The sequence below is a fragment of the Alligator sinensis genome, unplaced genomic scaffold, assembly GCF_000455745.1.
Source record: "Alligator sinensis unplaced genomic scaffold, ASM45574v1 scaffold746_1, whole genome shotgun sequence".
NCBI classification, from domain to species: domain Eukaryota; kingdom Metazoa; phylum Chordata; order Crocodylia; family Alligatoridae; genus Alligator; species Alligator sinensis.
Window position 1 is genome coordinate 2,509,303 of NW_005841959.1, and position 11,808 is coordinate 2,521,110.

At 44.0% G+C, this 11,808-nt stretch overlaps 1 protein-coding gene across 7 annotated transcripts in view; it reads right to left on the reverse strand.

Moving 5' to 3' along the window:
* The window catches only part of DMD (dystrophin), a 1,961,037-nt gene that overhangs the window by 1,164,235 nt on the left and 784,994 nt on the right, over nucleotides 1-11,808 (reverse strand). For all 7 annotated transcript variants that reach the window (XM_025200207.1, XM_014518487.2, XM_025200208.1 and 4 more), the window contains one exon: nucleotides 51-196. In XM_025200207.1, coding sequence (XP_025055992.1) covers nucleotides 51-196 — 146 coding nt within the window. The remainder of the gene's footprint in view (nucleotides 1-50; nucleotides 197-11,808) is intronic.

Here is an 11,808-nt window from a genome sequence, read left to right on the forward strand (position 1 = left end):
CCTTGTGTTTTTCAATTAGCCTTTTTTTTTAATCTACTCTGTAAACTTACCTTTAGCTCCCTGAGTCTCTGCTCCATTATTTCATATTCAGTAACAGTAACCTGAGGTATAGAAAGTTTGGCTTCTGACTGCTGGATCCACAAAAGGATAGTGCTCAGTGTCTCCTTATACTGTGCAGGAGGCATACTGTCAAAAACTGCATTAAATTGGGGAGAAAAGGAGGAAGACATTTAAGCCACATCACACTTTATTTATTTCAATATAATTAATAACTTTGCTTTGGGTAAAAAACTGCCTTATTAAAGTCAGTGGGATTTCAATGGGACCAGGATTTCACCAGATTTGTAAAACATATATCCAAACAGGTGTTGAAGCAGAACATGTTTTAAATAATTTATTAATTCATCCTAATAATTAGGATGCATAGTGTATCTTCAGCTTGCTTTATTTTGACTCACTAATTTTGGTGTGGTATGGTAGTATGTAGTTGTAGGGCAATCAACTATAGGGCAAACTCCTTTTAAATTGCATTTATGTTTTTGTGTTACAGGAACTTAAGTTCAACTTTCAGAACTGCTGTAAGAAAGGTCATAACCATTTTTATAGCTCACGTTAGTGTGTTTAACGTATTTGTGAGAAGTAAAATGTTCTGCTTAGGACATCTGTTAAAAGCTTATAACATTAACGTAAAGAGAAATTGAAGTTGAGTTTTATTAGACTGTGCCCATTAAACTGACATTACAGATGTCCCAAATAGATAACATCTGGTGTAGACATGAGCAACTCATTAGTATAGTTGCTCCCTTCTGCCCCCAAGAATAGTTTTCAGTGCAGTCACTGAGAAATCACAAATGGATAACATGACTAGTTGGAAATAAAATATTTTCCAATTTGTATCATACTATATTAAGGAACTAAAACAGAATAAAAATGCTCTATACCTATTGTGTCACCAATATGCAGGCCTTTAAAAGCATTTAAAAAAAAAAAACTTTCACAGCTGCACAAAATATAATATTGATAAAGTACATATTTAAATAATGCTTTAAGTTCTAGCTTGATGATATTCTCATAAAACAATGATCAATAAAGCTTAGACAAGATTTTCAGGGTGATTCATTATTCTAAATGCCTCAAGTTTTGAATGTTCATCTAGAAACACTGTAAAATGGCGTGCTTTTCAGAAAGTGCTGAGCCCTTTAAACAGTCTTTCATTGAGTACTCAAAAATTGAGGTACATATATCATTTATAATTCTGAAAATCAAAACAACTTATAATTGTGATTGAATGGATTTTTGGGAGAAGTTTTTATTCTCAAAATTCCAGTCTCCACTAACATCCTTCTGAAAAAAAATATCAGGAGAACTTTTCCACCTTTGACAGCAGTAGGACTATTTTAAAACTTTTACTGTCACTTAGTTAAATTTATATTACTAAGACTTTTATTTCTTTAGTTAAAGTTATATTTTTAAAACTTTTATTTTCTTCGTTAAATTAATATTCTGACACATTTCTTATGAACAATTCCCATTGTAGGATATGTCATTCATTGGAACGCATCACTCCAAAAGACTGAAAAAAGAAAACATTACTTTATAATAGCTCATATAGGAAGGAAATACAGAATTCTTAATCCATATTTTGGTATAATGTGAAACACAGTTACTTCAATCTAATGTAATCTTTCACCCTTATAAATAATGGGGTTCTACTTTTGTAGAAGCTCAACAGTTTATAAGTTGACAACATCAACTTTTCAGGCTACAGGCACATTTTATTGCAATTACATAAAGGAATACCTCTGGAATAGAGCTAAGAACTAGATACAAATGTATGTCTGGCAGGGCACTGTGGGTGCCTGCCACTTTAAGGGCCTGAAGCTAGCAGCCGCCAGGTGCCTGATAAGGGCAGCTATTTTGGACCTAGGGCTGCCCATATAAACAGGGAAGTTTTGCTGCTGGAGGCCAGGCAACAACATCACCTGACTGCAGGGCTGGTGCTATCAGCTGGAGGTAAGGGAGGAGCTGTAGGGGATGGTCAAGAGGCTCCTGGTCCTGTGTACGACCTAAAACTGCACCCTGCCAGGAGTGGGTGGCCTGATGGGGCAAACCCTGTGGTCCTGAGTGAGGGAGCAGTCTGGAGCCTCAAGTGAGGGGGGGCAGAAATTAGGACCCCAGTGAGGGGGTAGCCCCAGCAAAGGGGGCCAAGATCTGTAGCCCCAAGTGAGGGGCAGTGTGGTGGAGCCCCAGTGAGGGGGTAGCCCCAGTGAAGGGGGCTGAGATCAGTAGCCCCAAGTGAGGGGTGGTGTGCTAACCCCAAGTGAGGGGCAGAGTTGTGGAACCCCAGTGAGGGGGTAGCCCCTAGTAAGGGGCAGAGATCTAGAGCCCCAAGTAAGAGGGGTGATGTGGAGTCCCAAGCAAAGGTAGTAGGCCCAGGTAAGTCTTCAGACACCCGAGGCTGAGGTTTGGACTGGAGGTTGAGTAAAGGGGGCTCAGCCCCAGAGCAAGAGAGGTGAGTCCTGACCCTGATAAGTCCTCCACTGCTGGGAGGCAGAGTGTGGGTTGAAAGTAACATTCAGAGTAGCACCACAACCTGCTGCCCTGCGGGGGGGGAGTGAGAGTCCCCTGTGAGACCCTGGGGCACCAGTCATGGTGTGAGGTACCCCAGCTCCCCACATCCAGGAAGGGGGACCCGGAGAGAGTGTGGGCCTAGTGAGACCAGAGGTAGAGTGCCCCCTCGACTGGCCCATGCGAGGGCTAGGACTGAGAAGGTCAAAAGGGCCAGGTGCCCACCGCGAGGGATGGGAGGCATGCCTGGAGGCAGGTGGGAGGCTGGCGATGGCTGGCTTGTGAGAAGCCCACTTTGCCACAGTATGAATGGTGCTGTTAACCTATTCTACATAAAGTTCTCTCTCTTGCAGGAGCTGGGTCGAACAACACCCTCCAACTCTTCCACTTCCTAAGGCAGGCACAAGTCACATTTGAATTTGGACACTTTGCAACAAAACATGGACAAGTTTGTGTCATTCTGGGCCACTGAGGAGGACCTCTGTAAATGGAAGATGGACAGCTGGTCCTACATGTACAGCCCCATGATGGGCATGCGGAGAGGAGGTTCACTCTCTGGTGAGTGTTTCTTTCCTGATAACAAGGGTTTCATGCTCAGCCCCTGGGGGGGCCACACACCTTTGCACTTTCACCATTTGTTTTTAATATTTGTATAATAAAAGTTGAAGAAGTCAAAGTCACTCTCACTCTCAAGTTCCTGATAAAGCACTTAAGAGAAGTGGTAGAGGCTATGACCTGGGGTGCAAGAACTGGAGCCTACTTCCAAGAAATTACAGAGGCTGATGCCCCAGCCAGGTTCTTTTTCAACCTAGAGAAAAACACTCAGAACAAAGTATCATCAGTCACCTTACAACCCCACTGGGCCAGGTGCCTACAGTCTCTGCTGAGATCCTAGAGTATGTCATTAGGCACTACAGGGAGCTGTTTGCAGCTAAGCCTGCCTGCCCTGAGGCCATTCAATGCCTGCACAAGGGCCTCCCTAAACTCTCCATGTTTGAGGCTGATGAACTTGACCAGGAGCTACCCCTGGAAGAACTGACAGCAGCCATTGAAGATCTCACCACGGGGAATCCTCCAGGCCTTGAAAGATTACCCATCAAGTTCTCCAAGACTTTTTGGTCCCTGCTGGACTTAGACCTCTCATGCATCTTTCAGGAGAGTCCCAAAGATAGGATCCTTCTGGTCAGTTGCTGGCAATCTGTGCTCATGCTGCTGTCCAAAAAAGAGGATCTCAGTAATAATAAAAACCGGTGACCAGTATCGTACCTGCATACCAATTGCAAAATCCTGACCAAAGCCCTGGCCAGCCGGCTCAAAATGGTCATAGCCTGTGTTAAGCTCAAACAGAGCTACTGAGTGTCACAACCCAAAAGGTGTGATTTTTATTTGTGTGCGCTTCGTCACTGCTAAATTGTCCCCGCTAAATTGCAAGCTTCCTTGCACGGTGGAGTTTTCTGCTGCAAAAGAGAATCCCGGTGCAAGGGAGAATTTCCCGCCGATTTGAAGCTTTCTTTGCAGGGTGCATTTCTTTGTTGCAGCACAAAAATGCTCATTGCAAAGAGTTCCCGCCATTTGTATGTAGATTTGGGTCCCATTATTGGCCAGTTCTAAATTATTCACACGTGACGGCTAGTGATTGGCTTCCTAGCCGTATAAGAGGCTTGAGTGGTTTCCGCCCAAGTTGGAGGACTCCACGAACAAGGGAGGAGGAGACTTCACGCTGTGTGAAGATCTCTAAGCGCTGCGGATCCTCACGGACCCAGTGCATTTGAAGCAGGCTACGGAGATCTGATCAATCTCTAGCCTCTCCCCGTCACCGATAGAATTCCTAGACGTACCCCACCCGCGCGCAAAAGAACTGGACCCACGGAGCCTAGCAAACTTCGTGTGAGTTGGTTCAGAGCTCTTCCGGACGAGTACTTTCTTCGGCTGACGCGACGGGCTCGCGTGTTCAGAGCCTTCAGCCAGATTGGGCTAGAGTTCATGAGTCTAGAACTCTTGTCTGCCTCTTTCCTTTTTCTTCTCTGTAACTGCAACTGAAGCAAGCTTTCCAGCCTACACCATTGCCATCTCGGTGTAAGTAAACAATCTTTTAAACTACCGATACGCGTCCGTGCCTAATTCCAGAGCGAAAGCCACCCCTCTCCGCCCCCGCGTGCCCGGGCTGCTGGCCACAGCCCGCGTGCAGCGCGAAAAAGGGCTCGGGGCACACCCGGCCCGCACACTGAGTAGCTAGCAGAACCATCCAGGACAACTTGTTTCTGCTATGTGACCTGATAGCAGCCACAGAACACTTCGACCTGAACATCAACCATGTCTCCCTGAATCCAGAAAAGTTCTTTCATTGGGTGACCAAAGACTTCTCATTCTGGACTCTGGAAGCATTTGGTTTTGGGCCTGTCTTCACCTCAACCACAAAGCTCCTGTACCATAACATCTCAAGCTTCCTAAAGGTGAATGGAAAGCTACATGCCCTGTTCCTAGTATGCAGAGGCATCTGACAGGGCTGTCCTCTCTCTAGAATCTCTATGCCCTAACCATTAAGCCACTGCTCCATGCACTGCAGCAATGCCTGATGGGCTTGGCCATCCCATCAGCCCCAGACCCAGACCCAGCCACTGGCTCCCCAGATAAGGTGACAATGTATTTCAAAGACACAACTGTTTCTGTGAGCAGTGAAAGTGATGTCCAGTCCCTGATTGAGTGTAATCAAGCTTACAAGTGTGTCTCCTGACCCTGTATTAAATGGCCAGAAGTGATATATTTTTGCTGGGAAACCAGGCTGATGCTCAGTCCCCCGACTTGTTTGGAGGCCTGTCCTGGTGCTGGGATAGCTTCAAAGCCACAAGCATTTACCTAGGCCTGCCAGTCTATGTAACCAAAAACTGAAAAGGTCCTGGTGAGGAGGTTGAGACATGAACACACCAGTGGCATTCGCACCTGCCCAGACTCTCCTACTGTAGACAGATCCCAGTCTTCAACAACCTGATAGCTCTTACTCTGTAACACAGGTGTGCCATCACCAAACACCCTACTCAAAAGGCTCTAGAAGCTCCTCATGGACTTCTGGAATGGATGCCACTGGTTCCATGGAGTTTCTTGTGCCTAAGCGACCTGGCAAGCAAGGTGGCTTCCTTCCATCTGCAAACCCTTCAGCACCTGCTCTTTGGTGGGGAATGTCTCCCTTAGCAATGATTGCTCTTTGCTTTCCTGAGTCAGACTGGGGACTTTAACTTTGATTGGGAATGGTTCCTGCTGGATCCTGATCATCTTGGCTAAGAAACTTTGCTGCCCTTCTACCACAGTCTTGCCTGGCTCTGGCAGGTCAACCTTCAACTGGGACCCTAGCACAGACATCTGTGATTTCCAGAGCTGTGGCAGAATCCCTTGGCCTTGCAGCAGAGGGCATCAGTCCTTGTCTATGGACATTTCATTGTGTCCTTGGTCTGATTGCACATCATCAAGCTGACCCACCTCTTCAACTCAGCTCAGTCCACTTGGCTCTCAACCACAGCCCTGGCTAACCAGCTTGGATTGAGCTCTGTCCATTTTGGTTAGTGCCTCTTGACTGAAGAGAAAGCTGCCCTCCCTGCAGACACATTTACCACCCTGGAAGACTACCTCTTCATACAACAATCCCTCCCTGATGGCAGCTCACTAGACACATCTCTTCTATCACTGCCTATTTCTCTGTCTGTGGACAGGAATGAGAGTGGCAGGTCCAGCATTCTGCTTTCCCTCCATGTGCCCAACAAGAACAGTAGGGGATGTGTCTTGAGATCCCACCACTTCCCACCTTCTCCTGTCTGGGAAGGCACTGTACACATGTGCAGTCAAAGTCCATCATGCCCATGTCTTCAACACTCACCCTGAAAAGACTTGGAAGCAGTGACTTCTGGCAACAACAAAGTACAAGCTACCCAGAGCCAAGAAAACTGGAAACCTACAACGATGGCTGCTGCATGGAGATCAGGCCACAGGCACTTTTGTCCTGGCACTGTTGGCAACATGCCCTTTCTGGGAAGTGGTGGTGAAAGAGACTTTTCCATGCCTTCCTGGACTGGACCCAGCTGCATTCACTCTTTGCTGCCCTAAGCACCCGCTTTGGCGTGCCAGGGATGAACGTCTCTGAGACTGTGTACATCTTCTCTATCCTACATTGAAGATTAAAGAGAAATATGATCTTCTTGGCTAACTTCCTGCTGGGCCAGGCTGAGATGATGATTTTGAAAAGCTGCAAAAAACAGCTTGCTGGGACCAGCTGTGATGACGTCCTCCAATTCTTCTGCTTCCTGGTCCAGGTGTATATTATAACTGAACGTGGACACTTCACCTTGCAACAAAATGTGGACCAGTTTGTGTTGTGCTGGGACAGTGAGGGGGCCCTCTGCAAGATGACAGCTGGTCTTATATGTGTAACCCCATGAGAGGCATGGGGGAAAGGATTTCAATCTCTGGTGACAAGATTTTTTTGCTGCTTTCAAGTTTTCCGTGCTCAGCCGGAGGAATGGCCATACACCTTTACATTTTTACCATTTGTTTTTAATAATTAAATATTAAAGTTTTTTAAAAAGTCAGTCTCTTCCTTCCAACATGCCAAAAAGTAATTGAAAAGTCATATGAACATAGCCAGCAGTTTTCAATATATTTATGTTTCCCACTATGCATGAGGCTAAATAAGAACTCAAACAGGATCAAACATACTGATTAGAATCAGCCACTGACAAACTGATTTGAACATTAACAATAGCTTTAAAAAGATTTTTCTCATTTCAGTGAAGCCACAGGTATTTAAATTTTTGTCCACTATCAGCTGGACAGTATTTTCACAATAGGTTTTCTTGTTAACCAGGATAAATATATTTCTATAATAGACTGTATATCAGTATTTCAGAAGCTGCAGATTTATATATTTTGTGGTTCTTGTTTTGATGTGATCTCTTTTCTGCTGTTGCCCATTCTTTAATTTATTCTTTAATATCCTTGTTATTAGTTAATATTTTCAGAAGTCCCTAAATAACTAAGGAGCCAAAGTCCCAGTCAGCCTGAGACAGCTATGGAAAATATTTTCAAAGGGATATAGGTTCTTAAACTGAACAGACTCCTAGATCTCAATGAACCCCACAGGAATCGAGTAATAATCTTTTTAGATACTTTATAAAATCCCTTTCTGTGCCAAACTGCATATTTAAGAAGCTTGTATTTTAATGCCTGTCCTTCAGTGCCCAAGACACTTCTGAAAATGGACACTTCGTCTAAGTCAGCTTTTTTATCCCCTTCTTTATAAATGTCATTTCATAAGACATTCCTTGAATGGAGAATATGATAGCCAGGGGCCTAAGAAGAACTATAGCAAGGATTCAGTGATCCCAGAGATATATTTCAAATTTTGCCATTTGAAAGGAAATTCTAAAGCTGAATTATCGTTTTCATATTTGTAAATGGTGGTAGTGGGTACTGTGCATTGGCAGTACATTGGTCATTTATCCAAATTGCTATACCTATTCCCGGTCCCTCCTGACATTACCAAGTGTTAGCTAAGTAAGAAAGAACAGATCAAAAAGGAGTCTGGCTTCTATTATATTAACCCTTATAAAATTCACAACTTTGAACTAATTTGCTAGATACCTGCTGTCATGATGGCATATAGGGGGCGTGTCTAAACACATGCAGAAGGTAGGGTAGATTTGCATTTTATACTATGTCAGAGACGTAGTATATAAGCTTTTGTGAGACTGAACTCAGTCTCATGCAGGGTGATACTCTGTATCTTTGATTTAGTTAATGTATCAAGTACAAATCTACCCTGCTTCTGCCTGTCTTCAGACTAACACTGCTAACTATTTCTCTCTAAGCACATGCATTCATACCTAGGGACTTACCGAATTCATGATTGCATGACTTTCATAGAAATCATGAATTCAAGCAAGCTCTGTGAAAAAATGGTGGGTTTGCTGCAAAAACAAACAAAACCAAACAAAAACAAAATCCCCAAACCACAACTCACTGGCAAGCAGAGAGTCTTGGGACATGGGAGAGCGGGGGGAGAAGGGAGAGGGGAAGGGGCAGGGAATAGAGGGCAGCAGGGTGTGGTGGCACAGGGCTGCTCACAGCAGGAGGCATGGAGGCTACAGCCTCCGTGCTTCCTGCAGCAAGCAGCCCTGCCCTGCACTCCGCTCTGCCTTCCTGCCTATCCTGCATGCTCCAAGACTCTCTGCTGGGTGGTAAATTTTTTTGTGGTGGGGGGATTGCAGGGGGGGTTGTTGTTCTTTTTTGCAGCAAGCCCACTAAAATCATGGAGCCTGTCACTTGGGGATGGCCCAAAACCACAGCTTAATTACCCTGATTAAGCCCAGGGATGCTATTCATCCACACTTAATTACACATGGTTTAATGGCTTCACTGGGCTTATCTGTGGGGAGCACCGAGACTGCCAGGTCCCACTGGCCAATCAGAGGCATGGTGGGGGCCCCGTCATACTCAGCCCATGAAAGTGGTGGCCATGCCCAGGATCTACCCACAAAATTGGCTGGTCACCTCTTCAACTTGAGTAGATTCCTATTCATACCTATATACAAATAAGTGCTTTTACATTTTATATATATTTAAAACATTTTAATAATTAATATTTATTAATTTCTTCATTTAGGATTCAGTACAGGACCCAATATCATAAATATTCATATGAACACAGGTGTAAGTCTGCTATGCTACTTCATCAGATGAGAAACTGAATTGGGAGCAGACAGGAAGAGATACTAGATTCTTTAATTCACTAGTCTATTTACAGGCTTATGAAATAATAAAAAAAAGTATACAAATTGGTAGCTCTCAATCTCAAATATTCAAAGGTAGTGCCTCTTATAACTTCAGGAAAACACAGTTGCATTATTACTAGGAATAGAAAAGTCCTCCTTCCATCCCTCTTACTAGAAAGGAATAATTTTTATCAGACCAATGATGATGGTCAAACCCTGGGAGCACGTGTCTAGACATTCAAAGAAAGAGAGGAGAGCAATAGGATTGAGAAGTGAGCTGAGTCTTACAGGTTAGGCTGAAGAGTGTCCATCCTGAGTTATTGTTTATGTGGTATAAGTCCTTTAACTGTACACTGCATCCAATTAAATGTATATTACACAAGAGAAATCTGAAGAGTCAGTGCCACTTTCCACTATTAAATGAATGTTTTTACCAGCTGCTGAAAATCATCCCTACATCTTCATTTCATTTACCTGCACATTCTGATCAAACAGATTATTCTTTATTTATTGTAATAGACAATTTGGTTTAATTGAAGGGAATAATGAATATAATCTTGAGGGAGATGTGTATGCTGTGTACTGTTTCTATACTTCATGAGAAACACTTAATACTGAAATACTCTTGCTGTGTATTTCCTTACACGGATACAGTTCTAAACAGAAAACACCAGAGAAAAAATGGATTGGTAATTAAGACACCTTGGGCCCAAATTAACAAAGCACTTAGTTTAATTTTCAACACATACTTAAGTAAACCACTTATCAATAATTCATATAATGTGCTTAAAATCATTGCTTAGTGTGTTGCAGGACAGACAGACTTAAGGATATGCATATGGGCTTTGCTGGATAGGTGATTAAAAATAGGTGATAATACTGAATTTACTTGATTCCAAGACAAGTTCCTGCCCCCCCCCCCTTAACATGGAGGATAAAGCCTTTCATCTTGGAATCAAATGTGAGCAGTGAGGGGGCATCTGCAGCTTCTGCCTGACCCCCTGAAACCTGCCCCCACCACCTAACCTCAGGTCCCCTGCCCCACCTTCATAGCCTCTGCCTTGCTGCCCTCTGCTCTGTCACTTACTATTGCTCTAGTGCCATAGGCTCTGTCCCTGCTGCAGCCTGGGGCATAGAGTATGTACTTGCTTTGGCCCCAGTCCAGCATAGGAGTAGCAGCAGTAACAGCAGCAGCAACAACAACATGGTGACTTGGGCTGGGCCTGGGAGCTAGGGCCCTAACTGCTATACTGCTGCCACTGCCCCTAGGCTGGGCTGGGGTGAGAGCAAGCACAGAGCAGGGATGGAGCCTGTGGCACTAAAGCAAGAGTGGAGGGGGCAGCAGAGGGGGCAGGAGACAGTGGGCCTGAGGCACTGGGGGGAGAGATAGAGTGAGGGGGGATGAGGCCTGAGGATGTGGGGAGGGGGGAGAGAGGTGGCAGGGGGCCAGGCACAAGGGAGGAAAACAGCAAGGGAGGCAAGTAGTAGGGGCAAGTGGTAATGTGTTGGGGGGGAAGTGGTCAATCTGTCTGACCCACCCCACTACCTGCCACCCACCTGCTGCCTGACCCTCACTGGCCTCCCCACCACATGCCCCCATACTACTGCTTTCCCCACTGATGCAGTGGGGAAGTGGGGATGAATTTAAGACAACCTTCCAGTGATTAGATTCTATACATGAAATATTATTTAAAATATATACTTTTCCACATATAGAATGTAATTATTGCGGGGGGGGGCAGTATCTTAATTCAGGATTGTCTTGATTCAAGTAAATATGGTACCTCACTGTCTAACAGTGATATGGATAAGTTTGTTATTGTTTTTGAATCGTTCATGGTACATGATGAGGGCTACCTAAACACAAAGAGAGACAGAGAGAGAGAGAAAGTGTGAGTGAGTTCAACTGAGAAATTTAGCATGACATTATCATTTTTAATAAGCAGTGTTATTTAAACATTTGGAAACAGTTTTTCAAACAAATGAACATTGCTGTTTCTCTTTTCTTGCCATATTTCTTGAACTGATTTCCTTTCTCCAACAGAATTGAAATGTGAGTAATATGAGTAGTTTTATTCTACTCACAATCAAGACATTGTACATCCTCTTCTCCCAAACAATTTCCCCCTACAATCAGGGAAAATTCATTGTTCATCATTTCATAGCGACAGCAGAAGATACGCAGCAAATTTGAATCTATGGAGTCATGCTCTTGCAACTAACTTGAATGAACTATCCCTCAGATTCTACATGTACCCTAAAAGTTTGTTAAATAGAAACAATGACCTTTCTATGCAATGTGAGTTACCAACATTTTTTCACTATTCCTTTCCTAGAAATACAATTTCTTATTTTCACTTGTGTTTCATTACTTGTCCTTGAAGCTGATCAAAGACCAACACTTGGGGAGCTTTTCTTTTCTTTTTCTGATGATTACATAAGAACTGTGTTTCTCTGTTTCCCACCTACCTTTTTTCTTTCC